The 27,056-nt window shown below is 42.0% G+C and overlaps 1 protein-coding gene across 1 annotated transcript in view; it reads left to right on the plus strand.

Moving 5' to 3' along the window:
- The first annotated feature begins 3,038 nt into the window (after window positions 1–3,038).
- LOC117495637 (rho GTPase-activating protein 21-like) overlaps window positions 3,039–27,056 on the plus strand; it is a 78,001-nt gene continuing 53,983 nt past the window's right edge. Inside the window, exons 1-2 of the mRNA XM_034147058.1 lie at window positions 3,039–3,407; window positions 4,346–4,574. Coding sequence (XP_034002949.1) covers window positions 4,497–4,574 — 78 coding nt within the window. The 5' untranslated portion in view covers window positions 3,039–3,407; window positions 4,346–4,496. The remainder of the gene's footprint in view (window positions 3,408–4,345; window positions 4,575–27,056) is intronic.

Raw genomic sequence — 27,056 nt, forward strand, 5'->3', positions numbered from 1 at the left:
ATTTCACATCACCAGCGCAACAGCATGTTTACTTTCAAAACTTTGCCTCTAACAGAGTAGTTTGACCATTTTAGGAAATATGCTGAATTGGCTACAGCCAGGGGGGGTGGGGGCGAGTTTAGTTTAGCATAAAGACAGGACCAAGGATATCAGTTAGCCTTGCACAACAACCTCCTGATCTCTACACTTTGATTTGTGTACATATTGGAGGTAGTCAGCCATTTTAATCCAACTCACTTTTTTTCAAATCTAGCAAATATTCCCATGCATACTTTAAACAGCCAAACTACAAGAGGCAGTGTGGTTTCACTATGGACAGACTCAAGATTGCTGTTTCCCCCTGTTTCTGTTATTTATGCTAGGCTACGCTTGATCTCTCAATGCCTCTTCTCATCCAACTCTTTTAAAAAAAAAGGAAATTAGATAACCCAAACTGTAGAACTTCTTTCAGAGAGATTTAATCTCTTCAGTGTCAAAGCTATATAGAACTCTTTGTGTGCTTCTGCTGAATTTGTAATATGAATGAACATGCCTTCATTTAGAACATTTATTTGATCATCATGTAGCTAGCAATAGCTAAATGATGATATTCCAAGTTTTGAACATAATATACACTGCTTCACTTGGTACACAAATAGAAAGAACATTCTCTCCAGTGTTCATTGTGTTCCAATTGGAGACTGACTGGCCAGAGGGCTTGATAGATTGACTGCTGCTGGGTTTCATCCAGTCATCAAACTCAGTGCCAGATCCCATTATACAACATGTGGAGTAGTCCTCATCCTCTATAAATCCTACACTGTATACTGTCTTGGGTGTTTTACATGAAATAGTGTTGAAAATCTGGATCATACAAGCATTCTGTGCTGCAGTTGTTTCCACCTGTCGTATTTCAAACAGTGCTGGGCTTTGAAGTCTTCAGAGGCTTCATGTGATGCCTTAATCCAGCCAAACATTTTGCTGCAGTGAGAACTCGTATTCTTTCTTCTGCAAGAATGTTTGAGTACTTGAGTACTTACTTGAGTAGATTTTTAACTATACATTCGGTATTAAAAAAAAGAATCTGTGAATAGCCATACAATTGTTTCAACAAGAAGTTATGATTGTGAAATATTCGAAAAATGTGAATCGAAAAGAGTGAAATAAAGTTACAAGCATGATTCAGAAAGTAAAACATATAGAAAATACAGTATATAAAGTAACACAACAGCAACTTAAACTATAGTCATTCAGAATTCAGAACATCAGTGAGTTATATTCACTGCTCATTGATCTGAAATCCTCTCTCCTCACTTTGCCATTCATAAAAACAGCACTGCACTCTATAGTTGTCTCGAGCTCTGCACAGAGGAGATTGTACTTGCATTGTAGTAAGTGGGCCAACTGCCTTTCTGGAAAAATAATACAAACACATTCACTGCTGGCTCTTGAGATGGTAAACCCGTAAAACATTTGTATAGTTTGCTTGTGAATTTTCATATTGTTATATTATCGAGAAAGGTACCGATTATGAGTTTTTTTTTAAGGAAAACACGACACCATCCATATGTTATATTGCTGGGAAACTTAACTAACCATAATGTTGTTGTGGTGGAATCACACTTTATGTGATCAATAACATCTTGCTGCATTAATTTGAGTTTGATAAAACAAATTGTATTAAGTGAAAATGAAACCCATGTGTGCCATCACATAATGCAGAGTCCCACTTACATCAGTTTAAGTTCTCCATTGTCTGGGTGAGGGTGCACCAGCTCTTTAGACAATAGCTTCTCTCTGAAACCAGGGAAACCTCGCCACAGTGTGGGTCAAAAGAGTCCTATTGTCCTATCTTCCATTGTGCTGCTGGAGTAGCCAGCAAACAGAACACTGTCAGCCTTTGTCTTCTCAGGATCAGCTGTGCGGACCTTTTTTTGTCATGCTCTGAGGAGTCCCATGTGGCTGCCATGCCCTACATGTCACCATAATATAGTTAAGGACACTGCTGTTACAGTTGTTAATGGATGGGCAAACATGTTTCACCAGTTGAATGATAGGAAATTGCAGAGTTCAGCATATGTGTGATGCCTCGGGGCGTTTCCTCTTCCCTCACAATGATGTCCCTGTGATTTCCTTTGCTCACTTTAAAGGTCTAACAGGCTTAATGATGGAACGAAGTGAGGGCTATAGCTGATTATTGAAATGCACTCTCTAAGAGAAAAGTGTGTCTTTAAGGATGCTTGATCATATTCCATCAGTGGTAGAAGAAAATATGAGTTTTCAGGAATATTATAGTTCTACACTTACATTCAAAATCCATAGTTAAGTTATGAAAAGTAAAAGTAGACTATTCATTTATTGAATGTATATAATAGGGTGTTCATTTATTATAGGAGATCACAACAATTAAATAGTTCTCCCTTAAAAGGAAGGGGACTAGAAATATAGCCCAAAATAAAGTATTTAAATACCAAACTTTGAAAAAGAGTACAAGTACACACATATTAGCAGACAAAATTAAATATTAAAAATGGAAAAGTGCTCATAATGCAGAGCAGTCCATTTAAGAGGTTTATTACATTGTCATACATGTAAAAGTAATGGATTAATATAGTGTAAGTAGCGTTCCAATTTCAAATTTGACCACCCTATTTTGCATAGTTTTAGGCATTTTCATCTAGAACAATGTTGATTAATAAACACAATATTGTATTATCGTATGAAATGTTATTATAAAAATAAATAAAAGGTTCTGAGTGTAAATGTAACCATTTCAACTGACGACCTTTCAACACTGAAAATAACATAAAAGACAAAGTTCTTACAAAGTGAATTGTAGCCACTGACAAGAATGGACCAAGGATCCTTAGAATGGACCAGCTTCCACCCTTTATTGAAATTGTTATGTAACAACGCCTCCAATTGGCCCGCTTCAAAATTCCAAATTTAATCCGCTCATTTGATTGGACGACTCCCTTCGAGAGGGCAAGTGGAGGGGCGGTGCTTCAGCAGAGTCGGGAGGTTTGTCAATCTATATACAGATTGTCGCGCCGCCAACCGGGACCACGTAGGAGTACATGTTACTTTTTGTTTATATTTTGACTATTTAAGCTTCATTGTAAAGCTTGGGAATGATGGGAAAATAATTAACACAAGAGGTGTATTTTTTATCGGGTCCCAGTGACGAAGAAATGCACACTGAAGGGCGTTTACCGTGTTTTCCAGCGTGTTTTTCCTAACAGGTAGTGAGCCTCAGCGGTCAGTCAGTGTGGCTCTAAAAGGAGACTGAATATCCCGCTCTGTAATCTCTTGACAGCCTTTTTGACCCATCTTTGGATCGACCGAGGCTCTCAGCGGAGCACCCTTCTCTTCCTAGCAACATGGACAATGTGTTGTTTTTGTGGAGTAGTTTTCTGCTTTTGTAACAGGTAGGGTTTCTTATGTTGTTCACAATTATAACCCCAGCAACAACCTGTCGTCCGCCTGTTTAGCTATCATCGGCAACAGCAACCCCTAGTAACAGCGACAAGCGGGGTTTCTTGCTAGAAAATAGTGAAAATTAGTCGGTTTTGGATAGTGTGTGTCATGTCGTAATAGTGCATAATGAAACATCAAATGCTGGCGGTTTATATTTGGCGTATGGCTTAATTCATGATGGCTGGTGTGGGGCTTTTACACCGTTATCCTAATGTGCGCTCTCCCCCTCAGAGAGCTATGAATTCCGCTTGTATTTGACATGCACGTCGCGTTTCTTCCTCCCAGTGTTTAAATAATGTTACAGAGGCGTCACTCGTGGGTAATTTTTTTTATCAAAAGGATTGCAAAAACCCCCCGAAAAAAACGATCCACCTGCCATGAAACGCACTAAGGCAGATCCACTGTCAATTAATTAAATAGATTAAGTGAATGTTGACCATTCAATAGATTTTTAGTTAAACCCTTCAGGCATGTTTGACCACCTGAAAAAGACCAGCATAATATTCCTGTTTAGTCTCTATAATGACCTTAACATCAGCATTCAGGCTTTTTAGATAGTTGTACATTTGTTATTATGTCTTAACAGCATTCTTCTTTTAGAGTAAGTAAGATGTCAGAGTTAAGATGTTTGACCATCCTTTGTTGACCTGGCTCATCATTGGAGCTTCCATGGGACATTTAATGGCTATAGAATTTTTCAGAAATACATTTGAGTTTATCTTCTTCTGTCTCTTGTACTTAATGGTGCTGATTTGTAGCTACACTTGGATGCCTAGCCTCAATAGTCCTGGTAAAAACCCTTAAAATAGCAGTTATATTTGGCACTGGGACCTTCATGGGACAGGACAGTGTTGTCTGCACTTCACTAACTCATGTTCTCTGTGTTTAGATTTCCTCCACTGATGGACATGAAGAAGGCGGACGGTGTGGATTAGGATATTTTTCCTCTTCCTTTTTCTTTTTTTTTTTTTTTGGCTTCATCCTCCTCACCTCAATGTGGTCTCTAAAGGACTTCTTCCTCCTCTGCGGTTCGAAATGAAATGATGGCTGCACGTTGGAGTGATTCACCAAAGGACAATGAAGAGAGTAAACAAACAGCCGTAACTCCGTCTTGCGAGGTAGGAATTTGGATAGAGATGTGTCTGAATCACAGTCTGTTACTGTTTTGTTTGTATTATAGGTGTGCTTGCTCATACAGCTCTGGCAAAGTTGATTTATTGACTGTTGTGGTATTTCACAGTTATCTGCTGACATATTTAATTGTGTGAACTTTAGCAGTGTAGCAGAGGAGTTATGATCCGGAAATGTTGGGCCAGAATCCGTTTGGAACATCTATTTTTGACACAACAGCAGCTTTATGCTACTCGACCCAAGTGGAAAACATGTGGATTCACTATATATAAACGTCACCTGGATAAATATAAAGCTTTCATGAAAACCATCAGTCTACTTAGCAACTGTAACTTCATCAAAGGTGTCCTCACTTTCTGAAGGCTGGTGACATGCCACAGAAGTTGCTCAGGGTGACTCTAAAGGAAAACAGAGTGAGTGTGAGCTAAGTGTTGCCGCACATCGCATCTGCCAGGGTTCGGGGGTGACTAAGTTCATTTTTTTCTCACTCTGACAACTGTTTAAGTGCACAAAGAGAGTTTTCTACTTGCAGTGCAGCCTTTTGTGGGTCTGCATTCCAAATGGCACTTTGCAGAGCTCATCCTTTTCCTCTTAGGCACGTTAGCTTCAACGGTTACATCATCATAATCTTCATCATACTCCAGCTAGGCTTGATGCATGTCATAACAGCAGTGCAGCGGTGGCATGTTTTGGATAATCCATCATCAGAAAATGGCAACAGTGCTCCGTGTGTGTGGCTGTAATCCTCTTACTATATTAGAACCAGCTAAGGATGGGGGACGTAAGTCGTTGGGAATGGGGTAAGGCATCAATCTAACAGTCAAGTCGTTTTAGAGACAGTTGACGTAGTAAAGGATGGGACAGTTATTTGTTTATCATTGAGATTAAGAAGGATTAATGTTTGGCAGAGGCACATGAGTGGAACGTGTGCTTCATTGAAAGTGGTTTGGTAATGGAAGCAATTTATTTCTCAAAAATGTTGTGTACTGTCAACATTTTGAAGAGAGTAGTTATCATGAAAAACCTTCTCTTTCTTCTCTTTTAGCTGCCTTATTTGTCTCTGCAAGGTGGTGTAACTCACATCCGTTCCTGCAATTAAAGGTTTCCCATAACATCACTAATTCTCCGTCACTGAGTAAAACTACAACCACAACAGCCTTCTGAGCTTCCAGCTGTTGGGCAGAAGCATCAAAAACACATTAATTACTTCTCCAAACAAGCTCCTTAGACTCTGATACTGGCACGCTTTGGTTAGCTCAAAATCAGCTTAACCCACAGATGAAGCCAGATTTTTAAAGACTGTTTGGAAAATAGGGGATGGAGGATGGTATGTGCGGAAGTGTGCTTTGCAGGTGCATTGCTGCCCACTGAATAACCAGACTACCCTGATATTAGTGAAATTTGATTCCATACGTTTCTGATAACCCGAGGAACAAAACACACTCTCCAGCGCTGCAGGGGATGTGAGTCACCTGTGAGTCACTGCCGGTGTTTAGCCTGAGTGTTTGAGTCTGGTCCTTTTTTATCTACCTGATGCCTCGTACAACCCAAACACAATTTCTCACCCAACTTTCAGGCTTCGCTGCTTATGAACTGCTGTACCCCCTGGGGTCTAATGAGAGTGGCCTCCCCTCTCCTCTCTCCACCAGCCAACCCTGCTGCATCATTTCGACTCGCTAATGAGCGAGATTGCAAGGGGCGTTTCCTTCCCCCAACACACACACACACAAACACCCCCACCCCTTCCTACTGCCAAACTGATGGTAGCAACGCTGGGGCACAGCTGCCCTGATCATTAGGGGAAAAACACCCCACGTGTACAACGTCTGCTTCTCCCTCTCTGTTGGCCTCATTCACTCTCCCTACCTTACTTGACCTGCCGTCATAGTCCCGCTGATACCAACAGTGTGATGATAAAGCAGCTGAGGCTCGGCTATATACATCTCAGAGAAAGACGAATGGAAAAAGATATGTATAAAAGGGGACTTTTTTGGGACTTAAATAACGTTTTTTTTCATTGTTTATTATTCTGTCAGTTATTTTGTCAAAGGGCATATAACGTTTAAAAATTGTGAAAATATGCGTCAAGTCTGAAACTGACATTTTGGGCATTTTTTTCACTTTTTTGTGAAAAACAACTTAGACGATTATCAAATGATTTATTAGTTGTCTAAACGTTTTAGTTCTGCTTGCCACAGTGTTTGGACTTATTTTTTTCTCTATAACTTCATTGTTTACTGAATTTCTTGTTAAAACCAAATAACTATAAGTAGTTTTATCGAACAAAATCTAGAAAAATCTGCCGATAAATTGATTTAGAAAAAAATCATTGGTTACACCTCTAAATGGGAATCAGTAAATGCCTTCTTACTCACTCAAATTCCGTTTTACATGTTTTATTTCATTAACCAAACCTGTGATATAGCTTTGTGTTGAAAGGAAAACATGTGGATAAAGGATAGGGGAGGGATAAAGAAAAACAAGCAAGAACACAATGAAACACTCTCCACCATATATTGATCCCATCGCTCATTCATGTGGAGCCCATGGCAGTGCTGTGAGTGCTGCTGATGCTTTGTGCTTCGCTCTAAATATAGCCCCTCCCAACGCCATAAATCCCTGTCCTTTTTTTCCCTCTCCCCCGTCCACATGCATGTCTTTCACCCGTCCTCTATTCCCGCGTGTTTTTAGTGATGCTATATTTAACCCGTGGAAAGATGAATGCCAGAGAGGGAAAAATGGAATCACTGTACTGGAATCGCTCTCCATTTTCTCCTGAATGCTCTTACAAGCAGTGAATGTGGGGATGTTGGTCAGGACAGTGGCATTTTTAGACGTCGGGGAATGTGACAGCGGTCAGTTTTTGCCACGTAAAAGCTTGTTATTTTCAGTAACATTCATTTTTTCCACATACACAACCCGCTGGTGACAACTCACATTTCCAGTGTCACATCCCAGCTCACCATGATCTCACTTCTTATAAGTCAGATGGTTTATTTTAATCATTGGAAGAGGACAAAAAAGAAACATCAGGAAAGAGATTACAGTGTCTCAAAAAGGAAATGAGCTACACTTGTATCAGTGTTTAGATCCTGGGCGGTTCATCAATCAGAGCAGCAACAAAACCATTTTGATTTGCATACATTTAAATAGCAAATGTGTCCCGTGCAGACATCAGGGTTCTTTCCTATTCAGCAAACATGAAACTAACCCGGACGTGACCTGGCTTCTGTGTTAGCACATACACTCATAGAGAGAAAGTGTTATGGGAATAACGCTCTCAAAAGGGTTTCCCCCGGTTTTGAAACACCAGATTTGCCTCTCAGTTATCATCATGAAACTGAAACCGGTGTGTGTTTTGGCATCTCTTATCGGAATCAAACTTCCCAGCTGTTGTCGCTAAAAGGGAAATCTGTACGAGTGCTGCGTGGACCTCAAGGTCAACCTAAACATGTGTGTTGGGTGGCCCCTTTATCTTTTTCATGTGGAGAGGTGACGTCCATGTCTCCTCCGCATGTCATCCTTCAGTCTGCCTAAAGCCCAGACTGTCCACAATCACACTAGACGCCATTATTCCGCTGACTACAGACATGGCATGAATGATGGAAGTATGGAGGGAGGAAGCGGGAAGAGGGCAGGGATTGTTGTCAAATCAAATGAGAGTTTAACCATTGGGCGAGAAAGGCCACCCTTACCATATTTTTTGGTTCTCTCTTTTGCCAATTGGCTCGATATCAAATCCTCTTCTGCCTGGATACTCTTGCCCCTTCAGAAGATAAAGGAAGGGCAGCAAGAAGATGGTGAGAGGTGGTGGTTTGGGGGGGAAGGGGTTTTGCATACGCAGGCAGACAGGCAGAACTGAACCAGTCTAATGCTCAGTGAGGCTGAGGCGCTATCCATTACACATGCCCAAGGCATCCCCGTCACAACACTCGCCCCCTATCTGACTCTATCTTTGGCTCCGAGACATGACATATACCAGTCAGGAGTGTGTGTGTGAAGAGCATGTAATGATCTGTGCCGCTCAGTCCTTCAGGCGTTGACGAGTTTTCTCCTTTCAGGCTTTATATGCTAAGAATTACACTGAAGTGGCTGACTCTAGCCATCTTCACACAGAACTGTTTTTAAACATTTCACACAACAGTGCAAGTACATGTAATTTTCCGCCATTTCCTGCAATAAAGATTTTCTTATAACTCATTTTTCCTGACTCTATTTTACTTTAAAAAAAAAAAATCGTATTTAGTATATCATATGTTGCACTGTTGGCGGGGCCTGGCAATTTAATTATTTTAATATTTATTTTATTTTGGATGTAAAACCACATTATAACCGATGTGTTTGTTTTTAATCGACCCTTATGTAACAGATAGTTATCAGTACATATCTTAACCCGCGGTTTTAGTGTGGGCTTTGGGGTCTTGGCAGGAAACGACATTATTTCCTGTCAGCGTCAGCAGTGGAAATGAACAAGGGCAGGCTGATGAAGGAATGATTTCATGAATGGCTGGCAGAGAAGCCACAGAATGGCAGAGCCGCTGTCCCATTTGATTGGCTGTGGAAGTTTCACGAGTCCCAGCAAACTGGTGTATGATATTATATATCATTTCCACAAATGGACCACAACTGCTTAATAGTAGACTTGCAGTTATTGCTATAAAAAGCATTGGTTTATGTAGTCTAAAAGAAGGCCAGCATGCTGCCTGTTAAAACGGCTGCATTTGTCAGCAGATTTAAAGCCAATAAATGAATAAGTAAATCAAGTATTCGACCAGTTATACTGCCACTTGGAACACGGATTCAAATGGATTGATAATGAAAGTATATAAAACAAACCCATTGGTATGTGACCTCACTCAGTGTTCATTTGATTATCACTAGTGCTGAAATCAGGAGACTAAAAATATATATAAAGGATTTCCTTTTTTCCATGAGTTTTATAAAATTGTGATTTAAAGACTCTAAACTGTGGACTGCTGGTTGTAAAGAATAATCAATTTGAAGACGTAACATCGTGTTCTGGAAACTTGTGGTGGGCATAATTTTTCTTATATTATAACAACATACTAATTAAGAATGTGCAGTAAAAAGATACAATAAGATATATAAATCAGCTTATTACCAAATGATAATACAATTAATATGAATAATCCTTTGTTTCAAGCTTCATAAAATTGCAGGTTGCATTCATTGGCTAAAAGACACCAAACTCCTGGCTGCAGTCTTAATAAATCTGACTGGAAAAATGTGTAACAACTGGCTTTTCATCACTTGGATTTAATATCTCGTCTGTAAACCATCTTGATAAGCCTCAGGTTGACTCCCCTCATGACCGTCATGGAGTTCTGTTTCTCTGCCTGACTGTCAGTGGAATTACCTCAGCATCCTAAACATGCATGTAGGATGGTGTGTGGCTCTGCCTGCGTGCGTGCGTGTGTCCAGAGATCAGATCCATAACTCAGGATTGATTGGATTATATTGGCTTCGGGGGGGGGGGGCGCACATGCTTTTACTGTTTACTGGCCTGCTTCTGGCTTGTGATGTGGGGGTTTTGCAGCCTCAGCTCATGCACATGTTGCTGCATGATGTCACAGCGGTTTGTTATTCACTGACAGTTGCATCTCATTAGTTTGCAATTATTCCAACATGAGGTCATTTCCACTAACATGATTTAGTCCACATAGCTACACCTTTAAACAAAGTGTAGCATTACTTATAAAGAGATAGCAAGCAATGCAAGTCTACTTTTAAAAATGTGAATAATTGATAGTGTTTTTGATATTAACATGTCATTCAGCGGCTTTAACATTTAATTTAAAAGGCAGTTTATTATTTTGAATTATTGCACTGGAAAAATTGCCTGGCTTAGGTATTTGAACAAAATAGCACTGCTGCAGATCATAGTAGAAGATTTGCTCGTATTTAAGTAAATCCCTTTTGACTTCTAGCAGATAGCAAAACAGGAACTTTAATGTGTTTCATTTCGCCAAGAGGAATTAATCTTTGGACAGCTGTGTGTTTTGGACTGACATCACATATTAAGTGATGTTATTTTCTGGGTCATATCTTGACATGTTTTCCCCGAACGTGATGGATGTAAGAACAATGTTTTCTGTTTGTCCTGCGGAGGCTTAGCTTATTGTTTCATCAGTATGACGATAGGCACTGGCGGCCTCCCAAGTTAAAGAAAGTAAAACGATTGTGTGCTGGTAATGGGGAACACTAGCTGGTTAAAGAGTTATGGGGGGGGGGCAACCAGAGGTTCCCAAACCGGTGTAATGAAAGTGTGTTGTTGGGCCCCGGGTTGCCATGTCTGGTCACTAAGTGTGGCCTATAAGAGTTGGATGACCTTTCTGTCTAGACTGTGTGCGTAGCCCTATGACCTTACAGAGTGGGGTGTCTGTTTTATCCCTGAGGTTATCTTTACCCAGCTTTTTGTGATACATCTATCCCTGATACACTGTTTTACACAACATTTGGTGCACAACAAGACGATTACAGTACCCATTCCGCTGAATAAAAGCTTAGAACAGGACATTAATGTACCTACAGAATTACCAGTTGTGACAATGGTGTGTTGATTAGAGTGTTTTACATGGTTTACGTGACTTTTATTTGCCTGTGGGGATCCCTGTAATTGAAAGAAAGACAAAATAAGTCCAAGGCTGATCGACATTTAGTTCTAAGGGGTTATTAAAATTGCATGACTATCTTAAACCCCACCTCAGGCTACTCCTTGCTCCTAAGTAGTTTTGTCAGTCATCATTTCAAGTGAGCTTAAAGCATCTCACTGATGAAGCCGCCTTGCAGCCAGTGTCACAATCACAACCATCTGGACGTCACACAGCATCAAAGCGTGGAAGGAACATAAACAATCCCAGACAACTATTTACTGGCATCCAGTAGTTCTCTCTTCATGCTTTTCCGGCATATTTTCCTCCCTCACACGCTTGATTTCTTTGACATCCTACGGTGACAGGAAGTCTTTAAGTTGACGTTCATTTACATAGCCAAGCTGAGGTTTGTCTTTGCTGTGCAGCGGTGGGGGCTATGGCATGTCTGTTGCGTTCTGTCAGGAAGTCTTCCCTCTGCAAAGGACAGTAAAGATTTCTTCTCAGGCAGGGTAAGGAAATAAATAACTCGGGCAGGATAGATTTCCGCATTGCCGGTAAAGTGCAGAATCAGTCAGGTTTGGAGGAAGAGGCAGAGAGGCTGCGCTGTCTCTCCTCTGTAGGTTTTCGCAGGATGACACAGACATCTTAAACCCTTTGAAGGTGATACAAGCCTTAGGGGTATTTTCATGTAAACAAGGGACAGCAGTGAAAGGTCAATGATGGACACCTTTGCAGTTGTCTGGCAGTTTCCAGAAAGAGAAGAGGGAAACCATTCTGTCTCTGGGTATGTCCTGCAGTGCGGCCTGATGCTTGATGATTAAAAGTGAGCCTTTGCTGCTCCGCTCAGGCTGCCTCAGCCTGGTACGACTGCGGAGACGAGCACAGGGAGGCACAGCCAGCTGGACAGAACAGCAACACAGAAAGAGACACGGAGGGAATCAAAGAAAAGGGAGGGTAACCAAAAAGCACAGGCCGATGACAAGAAAAAGTGCAGTCTGCTTCGTCGTCTTTCAGACTTCTCCCCAACCGGCCAGTCTGCTGCGTAACCATGGCGATTGCCTGTCCTGCTCCGGACTGCTGACAACTCTTTCGTGCTGCATCCCTCGCTCAGGAAGGCTGATTTATAATGTTACATCTAAGATAATCCCTTGAGAGTTTGCGGAGCATGAATCATTAACATACTGCTAATGAAGCATGGCTGGGGCGACGGCCACGCCGGATAGGACGCCTGCTGGGCTTGCAGATGGGCACGGATATGCACCCTTCGCTTGCCGGTGATCCCCTCCCGCCTCCTTACACCCTCCTCTCCGTCAAGGTGGCATCAGGGAGCGCTGCCGCCAGCAGGGCGCCGCTGGGAACAGCAGGGTTTGGAACACACAGCTGAGGGGCAGGTGTCTGGTCCGATTGGATTTCTTCAGTGAAACCTAAAATGGCTCATCTTAATGTTCTCGACTGCATGCTTAACAACAACTGGAGTCTGATCTGTGATCTGTACTGCGCCTGGAACAATCAGGTCAGTTTTCTATTGATGTTGCAAGCATTTGACTTGTTGGATTGACCAGGCATGTTGACATTTGTGGCTGGAATTATTTGGAGAGAGAAACAAGAAGAAAATGATCCACTTGCTCCAGTCCCAATTCAAACCGGGGATGTTGCAATAATCGTATATAGTATAGATCTTACGCCACTCCTATGTCGCATTTATTTCTTCTCATATGGCAACTCGCAGCTATTAAGGCACTAAACTAGTAATTGTCTTATGTCGAGACAGTTTATGCAAACATCGGGTGACTGTGTACTCTTTACAGAGGTAGTCATGATGCATTGAACTGCATCCATACAACAGTCCTTATTGCATCTGTTTTTTCTACACATTCTCTACCTGTATTTTGGACACCCTCCCTCATCCTTTTTATACCTTCCTCTCCGTCCCATGTTATCTGTGGAGTTCTCCAGGAATGGCATCCCTGACATACCGTGTATTAATAGCTGGAATTCATTCAGCAGTGCAGCATGGAACTGGAGACTCTGGAGGGCTTGGCATGTTGACCCCTGAGTGTCCCTGCTCTTTCAAACAGGCCTCAGGTGGCTCCAGACTGAACTTGATTTTGAAGAGTGCTTTGTGCTAGTTTACTGGGGGGAGTTATTGATTCCGCGACAACAACTGAAACTTAAACCCATCTAGAACATAACACTGCCAGGTTTTCAATAGTGATGTGCAAATTACACTGCTGGCACATGGTCAATCTGTAAACTCGGCTGGCAGGTATTTAAAAATAAAGACGTATATGTCTGATTAGTAGCGAAAGGTTTGGGTGAAGGTGAGGAACAGATATTAAACAATTGCTTACAAGATTTCTGGAAAACAATCATTTTGGGCTGGATTGGAAAAAACACATTTGCAGACATTTGACACTCTTTAACTGCATCCACATTTTTTGGAATGATTCCCCCCATTGGCAGTTTGGGAAACCATGTTTGGATGCAGTTTTAGATCAAAGGCTGGCTGGTTAAATCCAGGGGAAGATGTACACTTCCAATGGGATGGGATGTTAAGTGCAAGGGTGCAAAGGTCGAGGCCTGTCTATGTTCAGAGAGTGACGTATTGTCCTGTGAATCTCATCAAATGAATGAGGTCCTTCTCTCCATCATACAGCTCTCTTTGTGGTGCTATCTTGTATGTTGAAGTCAGAGAAGTCAACTTGGCACCCTTACTAACACTTCATATCTCATTTTCATGCCTTTTAGTTTTTTCCACTGGAAACTCAAACAGAGGGCTTATTGTTGCATGCATTTGTTCCCCCTTCTCTTCTTTTTCATTTCACCATGGAATGTCTGATGTGAAGAGTAAAGAAGTCTTGCTGTGTCAAGCATTGAGGCAGAGCTGCTCTCTGGTATGCCCCTTCCCCTAATTTAATTTTAGCAGTGCTGAAAATTGTTTGCGTCCCATTCCGAACTGATAGGCCTCTGTTTCCAGAGAGCCTCTTGTCCGGCGCGTTGAAAACGGCCTTTGTGCGCCAGTAGCACAGCACAGAGGCCTCATGAAATATTTACAGGCTAACACCTGGTGTGAGACAGAGAGAGGAGCCAGGGAATCAACAACACTGCCACCAATAACAGCAAGGCCTGCCAGACATTTGGTTTGTTGTCATTTGATCATAAGCATTGACATAACCAATCGCAAAACTATTTAGAGCTGGAATGGTTGGACACATAACAGGTATTTTGATCAACAGGAAAAAGTTGTAATTTTTTTTTTAAGTGAGGAATTGTGGAAAAATGCATTCTCTTGTTCTTACTTCGTAATTGAGAGGAACCTGCCACTTTTTCTTTGCAATACATTATGGTAAATTGACTACCTTTTCTAACGAAACAAGACATTTGAAGACATCATCTTGTCCTTTTGAAAGTGTGTCACAGTTTTTCACTTGATATTGAACATAACCGATAGTCTTAGCCTTAAAAAACAAGCACTGTTACAAAATAGGTTGTATCATTATGCTCTGAGAGGTTTAAACTAAATCTTGGTATATACCATAACATAATATCCCTTCCGGCCACTGTTAATGCACCATTGGATTTACTGTAAAGTGATGGATTAATGTAATGCATTATTTACTGCTGCAGCATCAATTTTAGCAGGACAATATGATAGATATAGATCTTAGACAAAATTACACCTATTTTGTAGCATACTCTCTACATTATTGTAAAGTTCCCATCATAAAGGATCTTCTTTTCACCATCACACAGCATTAATGCACCCCAGGTTTTCATGTGAGCTCCTGGATTTGTTTGAGTGTCCCCACTTTGTTGTGAAGAGCCGTTTTAACACGGCACTAGGGGGTTAAACAGGAGAGTCTATGTCATAGGGCGCACTGTCACGACCTTACCCTGTCAAAAACCTCAAAGAGCAACCTGGATTAATAATTCATAGATGAGGAAACCAATTATACAGGGCTTTGCCTGCATCTGGGTGGGGGGACCCAGGGGACCCTAATTGGCCCACCTGCTCTCCGTCTCTGAAGGGTGGGGCTGAGGTGGGTGGCTGGATGTGATGTGGTGTGTGTGTGTCCTCTCTTTGTTTAGATTGCCCCATGTCTTTTATGTGGGGGGATGGCTTCCCCAGTGGTGCATTAGTAGCCACCTCTACTGACATCCCTGTAGTGATGGACCACACCCTAACCCAGCCAAAAGGGCCTTCCATGTGCCATGCAGTGCTGTTTTAGACAATAACAAAGCAAGCAAAACCATTATAAAGATTTAAGTAGATAATACAAATATTATATTTGTGGTTAGACAAGGCATTTGTAAATGTCCTCATGGACTCTGGGAGTATTGATGAGCATTGATTTGACTATTTTCTGACAATCCATAGAATAAACCATGCATGGAAAAATAGACTAAATACAGAAGGTTAATCAATCGTGAAATAATCGTTAGTTGCAGCCCGGATGGTTTCATCTATAAAATCACAGAAAATAGTGAGAAAATGAACAGCCCTAATACACAGACAGGCAGTTGAGAATCACTTTTCTATCCATTTTCTAATACATGAAGATAGCTGATTTTTCAGCAATATATAATACAAGAAGATGTTGCACGATGGACAATTATATAGTGGGTTTGTTGGAATCAAAGCTAGAGCTAAAACAACCCAATAATTAAATAAATCAAAAGACAGATAATGAATCTGCAACAATTTTGATAAGAGATTTATCATGTTATTTATAAAGAGGAGTTCTCAAATCTGAATGTGCATTTTTTTCTTAGTCTTGTATGTTATTAAATGCAATATATTTTGGGGGAAAAAAGTCTAAACTTATAAAATATTATTTATTTGGCTTTGTGGTTGAACCATGGTTGGCTGCAGCCCTCAGCAGACTCAACCTAGCATGCTAAACTAACATACTAGAAACACAGAAGAGTATGAGCCACACTCTGGCTCTTTGTGCTCTCGTAGAGAACCCTTCTGTGGACAGTGATTTGGGCCTCTGATGTGCATCAGCCACTTTCCTCTGGTCTCTCTTTCTGTCTGTCCGTCCCTTTCTCTCCCCTCTCCTTCCATCTCCATTTCTCCTTTGTGGAGAGGAATTCCAGGCTGTTGGCCTGCACAATTGCCCATCTATTAGCATATGAAAGAAGCCGAGGGGCAGCGAGTGAGGCGGGAAAAGGGAGGGGTCATAAAACTTCCAAATCAGTCCCAAGCAGACAACTTTTAATCAGCCTCATGGCAGCACATGTGCCTATGTGGCAGAAATGTCCCTTAGGGAAGTGCTTTTCACTAAAATGCAAAAAGACCATGATGAGCGGTTTTTCTTTCAAGCTTCAAATCAAATCAAATCAAATCAGGTTTTATTTATATAGCACATTTCAAAGCGATTTTTGGTCCAGCCAAAGTGCTGTACATGTAATAAAAACACATTGCTACAAATCACAATAAACGACAATAAATTACAACAGATATATCTTAAAAAACAAAATAAAAATAAAACACACGGAAAAGTCAGGAGTCGTGCTCCGCTCTAACTAGAAAGCCAGAGAGAAGAAGTGTGTTTTTAGTTTAGATTTAAAAACCCCTAGGGTCTGGGCCGACCTCACATGGAGGGGCAGAGTGTTCCAGAGCCTAGGGCCAGCTGCTGCGAAGGCTCGGTGCCCTCGGGTTTTGAGCCTGGTCTTGGGCACTACCAGCAGCAGCTGGTCAGCAGACCTTAAAGCTCTGGCTGGGGTGTAGCGCTGGAGCAGTTCAGCTATATAGGCCGGAGCCAGCCCATTTAGTGCTTTAAAAACAAATAAAAGGATTTTAAAATCAATTCTGAACCGAACTGGAAGCCAGTGTAGTGAGGCCAGAATAGGGGTGATGTGGTCGCGCTTTTTGTGGCCAGTCAGCAAACGTGCAGCAGCGTTTTGGACTAGCTGTAAGCGTTTAATTGAGGCCTGGTCCATACCCACATACAGAGCGTTACAATAGTCCAGTCTCGAGGTTACAAAGGCGTTAATAACCCTTTCTAAGTCAGGCTTGTGGTTCTATTCATAGAAATTAAAGTAAAAAGACTGCTTTGTGTTGATCTGTTCTGTCTGACAGTTGCAGCATGTCTATGATACTGACAGCTTATCTTCTCAGACTCTGGCAAAGAAACTTCCCTTCCGCCTAAGATGTGATATAGCCTGCACCTTATACACTTATCTCAGGCTTTAAATCAATCAATCTAAAAGGATTTGCTGCTCTCCCTTCAGGTCTTAATGTGGTTCAGAATGAGGCCACATATCTGTGAGTTGAATAGATCTGACGCTTCTGTGTATTTTTTTTAAATGACTTGTCTATAGTGTTCTCCTTGGTCCTCTATTGCCTTCTTCATGTGATTATTTAGTAGGAATAAGTAGAACTGAACTGGTTATTTAGCTGATTCCAAACCTCTGCTGTGTCCTCTTTTTCCGCATTGTCAGTGTTGTATTTCATTGTGGCAGAGCATGCCATTTAGGAGTACTTATTCTGATGGGGTTAGGGTTAGGGGTTAGGGTTTAGGGTTAGGTTTAGGGTTAGGGTTAGGGTTTAGGGTTAGGGTTTTTGATAGTAATACAATACTGAATTAATCTGCTTTTAAAACACACATACATTTAAATGTCAACACAGAAAGTAGTTTAGGATGATTTAAAGACCTGTTAACAGTTCTGCACCTTATCATGGAAATGAAACATGTTTTTGTTATGGAAAAGCTTTGTTTTGCACTATTCACACTGCAGAGGTTTTTCAGATCTATTCATTGTGGATAGCACACTATTTAAATCATTGTTTTTAAGTGTGAAGGCTCTCTTTAGAGGTAAAGATAAATGTCTCCATTCATTCAGCTGACTGGCATGTGTTATGTCAGGGAGTTAGTATTTACTGAGGCATCAAACTATGAAGTAATACCCCCCACTGAGGCAGGTTAATGTTTACACACAAAGGGGAGTTTTAAGATCCGCAACAAAGATACCTGAACCTTTCACTTGCATTTCTAAGCAGCAATGAGCTGTTGTATTGGAGGCATACCGTTTGATAAAGTTAATTTGTAATTTAGAAGGATTTCATGTTAAGAAGATGAAGGTATACTTAATCATGCCCGCAAGGGAAATTACAATTTAGATTTTGTACATGTTGTCATAAGCCCTCTTGATGTTAATCCATAAGAAAACTAAATTAAAGTTTACTGTAACTTATTTGTGAACTAGGAAAAACAACAAAAGAGTCACAAAAAATGATTCAAATGATCAGAACAATAAAGATTGTGCTGAATTCATTGTTATGAATCAGCTTAGTGGCTTAGTAGTTTCCCCTTACCTTCATAAATAGGTCAAATGTGATACTCCAGCATCAGGATATATAAGATTTGTGGCTACTATTGCTGTGTCATTGTGCCGCCATGCAGCTGCATACTATGGCGTTGTCTTTTTTCGGGCATGTCTGCCCTTGCTCGTACATTTGAGCTATACTGTACTCCTCAGCAGAGTGTGTAGTGAACAGAATGCTGATTCACCTCAAACTGCCACAGTAACCCCTCAGCCCCCCCCCCCCCTCCCCACGCCTAGGAGACATAATCCCTACGACATACAGTATGTGCGCAGCGCTGCAGTAAACACACACGGATGCCATTTGTCTGTGTAAGGCAGAATTACAACAAAACACGCTGAAAAGAGAGTGTCTCTGGGGGCTTGGCTCAGCAAAACGAAGAAAGTGTAACCTTGGTAACACAGTAAAAGGATGGCACACAAAGACGCCATTCTTCTATAATATTTCAAGTATTCTTCACTGCCACAAGGAAAAAAGGGAGTGTAAAAACACAGCAGAGGATGTGAATAAGAAGTAGCTGGATGCTGCTGAGTCTCTTTGGCCCAGATGATGAAAAAGTGCCTCGGAAAAGATGCAGCTCTCTTTGGTGCAATGCAGACAGGGCGGGGAGGAGCCTCTGCGAGGGGTGGAGCTGTGTGTGCATGCATGTGTGTGTGCAAGAGAGCGTGTGAATGTTTTTTAAGAAGGTTTTGTTTTGTTTTCATCCATAAGTGATTACACATTTGCCCCCCTCTGGCGCTCCTGAAGTGAGGTTGTAAATAGCACGCTGGAAGAGAAGATGGATTCTTTTTTTTTACACGTGTGTTTTGTATGCCTGAACCGCGGCTGTGGTGCAAGGTACATCTAAACTCGATCAGCCTTCTAAGAGCAGTTACGTCATGCAAGACATTCAGAGGGGTGGAGCAGGGGGAATGAATAATCCCTCTGCAGCGCCCTGACAGAGAATCCATAGATCACTGGTGTGTGTCAGTCACTCTCTTTGCTCATGCTATCAGATTAAAGCAATTCATTTAGCTGCCATGGAGGAATCAATAACTTTAGGGAAATAGTTAGCTTGCAGTATAATTTGATATATCTGAATTCTAAAAAAAAGTCCATCATGTCCTTCTCCCATGCTTCTAGCTCTTCCATAAAATGCTGTGCATATTTTCCTCACACAGCCCTGGGGCATCCCAGTAAAAGAGGCGTTAATTGGCCACCTGCTCAGTGCCAGAGCACGCGATTGGCCAGGCAGTAGAGGCTTCAACAGAGATCCAGACGGTGATAATGATGCCCTCCGTCCCATGTCAGTCAGTGTGCACACGCTGCTTTGTTCTGATGTTGCGGAGACACCCCCTGCATTAGCATTCAGAGCACCTCCACACCTATGGTCCTGAGACAGAGACAGGCTGAGCCCTGATTTAATAATCAACAGTGATGAATTGCCAGCAAACCAATCTGACATTGTCACAGGAGAAGGTCCCCAAAGGAGGAAAGGTGCCAAATTAGCTATTTTTGCAAAAGTGAAAAACCACTCTCGGAAAGCTATTCCATCGCCATTGTCTGTCCTTAAAACACAAATGACATCCATCTGTTCCTCCCTCGTTGTTTTCCTTTGGCTTTTTATATTTTAAAGGGGCCTATGCGTGCATGCCAGAGAGAATGGCTCACTCAGTTGACGGAGTGTTTACTGTGGGGACGGAGAATGCAGTGGACACTCCCTCTCCTCTATGGGATGATTAGAAAACAGTATGATGAAGGCAGACAAAGGGAATAGGGGTGCCAATGAGAAAGGCAGAACGGGAAGGAGTCACCTGATTGAGATGCTCAAGTTGAGGGGTTACACTGCTGTGAAGTGCAGTGAGAAGGGGCAACAATAAAGGACAGGAGATGGAGGGAAAGAGGAAGAGATGAGGCTGTTATTGTTTCCAGCTGGGGCTGGGTGTGGTCATTATGGCCTGGAGACCTGCTGTGTTCACTTCTGCTCCGACCCATCTGCCAAATGACTTCTCTGTGTGTTGATTTGTGTGGTGCATATGGAACTGCACCGTGTTTGACTTCATGGTGATCTATTTGTGGTGTTGTGTGATAATATTATTCCTTGTTGAAATATCTACAATTTAGGGATTTCTGTGCAAATTGGAGCAGGTTGAGGCATTTTTTTGACGCTGCAGGATACATCCGCTGCTGCAGGAATCAAACTGTAGGATTTCCATTGTCGGATGATCTGTTGAACTAGTAGGAAACCCAGCAAGGGGAATATGTGTCTCCAGGCTATAAATCTAATTCAATGGCTGCTCATATTTTCTGCAGTTTGCTGTGACTACCATCAGGTTTTGACATGTTTTATTATCCGTTGAGGGTCAGCCGAGGTAGTGACAGTGGTGTAGCTTAGTCAGCGCTTCCTTTCCAGGCTGGCATATATCCCAATCATCAACAGTGTCTCCTTATTATATGGCTGGAAGACAAACTGCTAATACACTTTGACACTTTAACAGAGTAAGATTTTTCTGTTAAGGTTTCACAAAAAGTACCAAACACCTGCAAAGTAAGTGCTGTAAAGCTAATTTGCAAGAAAACATTCCCTGTTGTTGTGTTACGCCACAGTTTGAATTGTATTCAACACAGTGTACAAATAGGATGGAAAAAGCAACAAATACGTCCAAAAAATCCAAACAGTTACGGGAAGAAAACTGACTGCCAGATGGACTTTTAAAAAAGGCTCCATTAGTGGAAACGCCTGTTAACAGGGTTTGCATTTGCTTATATTAGCCAAACTAAATTATGAAGCATGGATTTAATTAAATATCACGATGCTACACAAAACTGTCACTTTCGTGCTCACAGTGATGGATAGATTGTGACAAAGGGAGGTGGGGTGGTCAGTTTTCTTTACAAGAATGAGATAATTTAAGTGTTACTGACAGACATGTTGCCACGGTGCCTATAAAAAGGCCCGCTTTAAAACCAAAGTATTCGCTCTTCACCGCACAGTCCTCCTCTGGCAGCCTTTTGGTGCAGTCCTCCACCGTGTGGTTTTTCCTCTCCCCTCATCGCTTCATTATTCAATTAAGCAGTAAAACACATGTTAAGCTTAACATTAACCGCACGGAGGATCCCCTATTGAGACGAGAGCAGTTAAGATGGACCCGGGGCTCTCGTGTCATGCTCCATCGGCAGTGATGAGACTCAGCCTGGTTTTCATTTGGATAAAGGTGATGCTGCTCGACGGGTGCACCCTGTAAAAAAAAAAATACCTTCTGGTTTGGAGGGTGCGACTGCAGAGAGCTAGGTTGCCAGATCTGGGTTTGGATGAGCTGAGATGTGTGGGTAGAAGAGCCAGGAAGATACTTTTAAGCTTAAGTGGAGGTTAAGTTTTGCTTGTCTTAAACAGTATATCTATTTTGGCTATTGTGTGTGTGCCTGGCCTACTGTTTATAGACCTCATTAACCTTCAGACCCTACTGAGGAGGGCATAGAGCTCTGATTCGTGTGCAGAGGTGCTCCCATCCAGCCATCCCATCAGTCCCTACGGGGGCATCCATCATACAAGCTGCAGGGCTTTTTCTTCTCTGATTTGATTGATTGCTAATGGATGGCACTGATGGACATGTGGCTGCATAAACCGCTGTGATGCAATACAAACACATGGGTCGATGCACACATCAGCATGCAGAGTATCTTCAGGCACGCTGTAGAAATTCACACTCCTCTTAGACACACTTATTCCGGGCCTTTCCACAGTCTCCACATTCCACTGGCCATATCTCACCGAAGGCCCCAACTGCTTTTAATCAGCTGGGTCACGAGGCGCTCCAGATGGGCCTCAGCATTGGGTGGGACTGCCGCGGACGTTTTGGAGGAGGAGGAGGAGGAAGAGGGGCTGGAGCTCGTAATAGTCAACATATTTGTGCCCCCTCTCCTCAATCCTCAACATCCCCTCCCGTCCTGTATTGCGTCACCCTCCTCAGAGACCCGTGCTGGACAGCATGAGCTACACTGCCGTATTCATCGCATGCATTTCTAATGCTCTCACTTTTCCAGCGTTTTTTTACTAGCTAACATTTTCCATCGTCAGACTGCATGCTCCGAGTGTTTTGAAAAGAGCACTGTGTGCTTTTGTGAAAGCGCCGCAGCAGGATGTGCTTTTACAGTGTGAGGAAAGATGTAAGGTGTACATTGCAATTTAGTACTTTTTATTCACTCAGACGTCTGTAACGTTGAGTTCATCGAGTACAAAGTGTCTCCATCTCGGACATACAGTATGAGGCAGAATATGTGCAGAATGCTACACCCAGTTTTTATCAGCTTATCAGGGTAGACATAAGTCAGTGGGCAGCATCCCACAACATCTATCCAGTGTAAGTTTAGAAAGTTGAGGAGATTGAGGGAGAAGGAGATATTGTTTATTTGTCTGGAATGTGATCAACCAGTGAAAAAAGATCAGCAAGTGCAACGATTATTGTCTTTTGGCAGGTGTAGTATTGACTTTCTTTCTTGCATAGTATTCAAAACAACACACAGCATGCATATAAACAAGCAGAGTAATTCCATCTCTTCAGTTGTTGAACTGCCACAATAGCTGCTCTTTGTCAGGCTGTTATTATAGAGTCTTGTGCTTTGATTCACCCCATGTTCAGTCTTGCTTTGACAGTGTTTATGACCGTTACCTGGATACCGTACTACTAATCTCCCCTTTCCTCACTCCCCTCGTCACCTCTCCCACTCTCCGATGAGGTCTCACATTACAGGGGCTGACGTTGCCCCGTTCTCAGCACAGGCCTGTTGGGTTTTAACTTGCGGGGCACACACCCCGGGTGAAGGTCACAACACATCCGCGCTACAGGAAACGTCTGGGATGGTCTCACATATTTCAAGCGGAATATGATCTGATAGTATTGAGTTATTCCTGAAAGTTCATCCCCAGCAGAGCTGTTCCTGTCCACATACTGAGAATGGTTTAGTGCCACATGTGACACAACCAGCTGCCCCATGATGCTCGATTGGCAGGCAGAGATGGACGAGAGAATGGAGAGGATACAATAACAAGGGAAGTTGTTGTATGTGCAACAAGCAAGCTTCAGTCAAATTTCAGGTCCTTGTGAGTACTCTTCTTGGAAAATATCCTTCCAAATAAGTGGAGCACATGCCATACTGTAGGCACAACATCTGTATCTTTGTTGTCATACCCCATCTCTTTCTTTCCCTGACATATTTGCACAGTCATGTCAAATAAAGGCAGAAATGCAAATGTCTAAAGCAGAAAATGCTTCTCCCGGTTGTATTTATTTAAATGGACTTGTTGTCTTATATCCGTTTGCTTGCAAAACCTATCAATGTAATTAGGTTCAGCAGCCAGTTCACGGCAGGGACCGCCTCATGCAGCAGAGCAGAGATATAGAGTGACATCTGCCAATATTCCTGTCACACTGTGGTGGAACATACTTGTCAATGGGATTGACTGAGTAAGGTTTGCTCAGTTAAGCAGCTGATCCCGGCTCTCCTAAAAGATTAGGAGTGGGTGCACCTATAGTGTAGACGGGGCATCCCTTTGATGGTTTCTACTGTAGCTTAAACTCCTCTGTGACTGCCAAACTGTCCTGCACTCTCATCTACATCATCGATTCATCCTTGCCAATTTAGGCTGGCAAGGCTGTAAGCTAAAGAGCTCTGGATTTAGCTAACCCCCTGCTGCTATCTCTCTGTGTTTCCGTCCACTTTCTCTTTGCTAGCCATTTAATCATGACTGGTTGCTATGTCAACAATCCCCAGTCCTCTTAAGACGTTGATGGCCACTTTAGAGACAATCCCTGTGTCACTGATAGGATATGAACAACTTATTTGATTGCTTCAGCTACTTTTCTCCACTTATATGACTGCCCGTAATTTGGCATTGGAATCAAATAGGTTAAATGCAGGAAGCTCTTTACTGTGATGTAACACTACCGATTATAGAAGGATAGCTTTATAGCCTTAAGAAAATGCCTTGTCTTTTGTATTCAACATAGACCTGATGAATCTTGAAATAAATAATAATATAGACAACACTATTGGGCCCTGTCACAAATGTAGGTTGTGTTTTTGCCCTTTTAGTATCAGAAATACTTACTTAGGTTACGGAAAAAATGTATAAATATGTCCTTGCCGGTGGACTCCTAGACACCTAGCCACCTGCTGTGAGTCAGCCATTGCCCCTTTATGTGAATAAAAGGGGCTTCATATGGTCAGGTTCTGCATTAAGGCAACATGTCTTGTCTGGTCTTGCACATACTAAGGATGCCAGCGATTATTCGATTTTTCGAATATTCGTTACAGTCTCCATAATCGAAAATTATTTTTAAAATTCGATTTTATTTATATATATTTTTATTATTATTTATTATTTATGTTTTTCTTTTTTTTCCTGGCTTAGTTTCAACCAAAATATAGACTAATGCTAATAATAGTAATAGTATTAATAATTGTAAATGGCCATTGGTCACACCACCAGTTTGTTTTACTGTAAACTTGGAGGAAGCCAGCAGCGCCTACCCCGCCCCCCCCTCCCCCCCCGTCACACGTGCAACACAACTAAAGAGGAACAAAGCGGCACGTTCAAAGAAGAGTAGTTCCTCGTGGAACTACTTCGAACTGACAAGTGCAAATGAAGTAAAATGCAAGCTCTGCGAAAATACTTTTTATTTTTCCCTCCCGTGGGGGGGGGGGGGGGGGGGGGCGAATAATCGATTAATATTCGCCAGGGCTGTCCGATTTTCGAATTTGATCATGGTCAGTTTCTGGCATCCCTAGCTCATACGTAACCCTTCACCTTAAGCCCTAACCTTGAAACCTGATTCCATTTAACTCACTAAAGCTCAGTCTGTTTGCACACATCAGTGTTTTCCTCAACTGTTAAGCATTAATATGTAATCCCAGTAGAAACAGATTCAAAGCAAAGATAAATATTTAAAAGACAACCATTTATTTATGTTCCTATAATATACAGTATATGGTCATGCAGTTTCAAGTCACTGACAATCCCAAACTGGCAGAAAGACCAGGGATGTGCCTGATAATTTAGTTTTCTGCGGAAGCCATCTGGCCCCCAATCTGGGCTTGTTGTACCACCAGCAGACCTTTTCTGTTTGCCACTTACAGTAACACATACGCTCACACTCGTGTCACAACCCGCTGCTGAGTCACAGTTTTTAACATGTGACCATTCTCCTTATTGTTATAACATTTATTTTATATTTGTGTTCAAAGTATTTTTAAGTTGGGCTTCGTAGCTTTATAGCAAGGGTCTACAGTATGTGAATCCACCTATTTCGTTGCCGTGTCATTTTTGATGTCAGGCACATACCTGATGTAATTGCTCCCAGCTGCCTAACAGTCTGGGCTGATGACTGAGAAAACAACATGTTTTGACATTTTACTAACTGTACAACTGCACATACTGTGCCTTTTTATAAAGAGCACAATGTTTAGCACATCCACTGGTGTTGAGCTGCAGGATGCCTCTGGGGTCCACCCATAAGAATTGTAAAGTATTTTACAGTAACACTCTTTTTATTCAGCTGTTTAGTTCATCCAAATGACTGATTAGTAAGTAAAAGTAAAGGAGACATTACAATTAATTGACGTACGTAACTTGAGTTGGGAATTCCTTAGAGTTTGTTGTGCACTTGTGCAATTGTATCATATTTGTAGGGTTTCTGTATTAAAACTGATGTTTATGTAGATATAAACACATTGCCCTTACTCCCCTATAATGACAAGCAAGTCAAAATGTCCTCTTGATGGAAAAACAATGTTTATTTGACTCTAAGGGTGTGTGTTTGACGGGTAAAAATGAATCAGTGAGGAATATGTATTATGAAGTGTTTCCTATGAAGCGCTACTCATCAGTTAAAATGTTTACCCTAGATTAGGAAAAGACAGGCAGACAAACACACACTCACACAGATTAGTGATTCGTCAGCGCTGTGGCTTCGGGGTATCGGTCCCCCTGGACAAACATGGGAGGAAAACATTCCAGTGAATAATGGCCGAGCTGCTCCACATTGCAGAGAGAGAGAGGTGGAGAGCTAAATAGTTTTTTTCTTCAGCTCATCTGGCCAAGGTCCTCATTACACAACTGCGTTTTGTTGGACAGACAAATGTAGAGCAGGGTCAAGACAAGCAGGGACTGTAAAGAGACTCTGATGTCAGCACTGAAAGAAGACTTTGATGCAATGTGGTGTTTTGAATGAAACTAGACTGTGAGATATGTGTCAATACATCACATGTGTCTGGCTGCTTGCTAACAGGCAGACAAACATCAAACCAGCAGACGTCCCATGAACTATTCTCTACCGAGTGACGTTAGCTCTCGGCTGAAAGACAACATTCTTCTCTCTTCAGCTAAAACAGGACATTATTGTTCGTTCGGTCACACCTGCCCCGCCCTGTATAAACCCCATGTCTGAATGTCTGCAGCAGGTCACATGAACTCTCTTGAAGCACGCTGAACGGCAGTCTCCGCTGACGTTAGCAACAGCTACGCAACGTCCAAATCATTTATCAAC

This window comes from Trematomus bernacchii, unplaced genomic scaffold (genome assembly GCF_902827165.1).
Source record: "Trematomus bernacchii unplaced genomic scaffold, fTreBer1.1, whole genome shotgun sequence".
In the NCBI taxonomy this organism is placed as follows: Eukaryota; Metazoa; Chordata; class Actinopteri; order Perciformes; family Nototheniidae; genus Trematomus; species Trematomus bernacchii.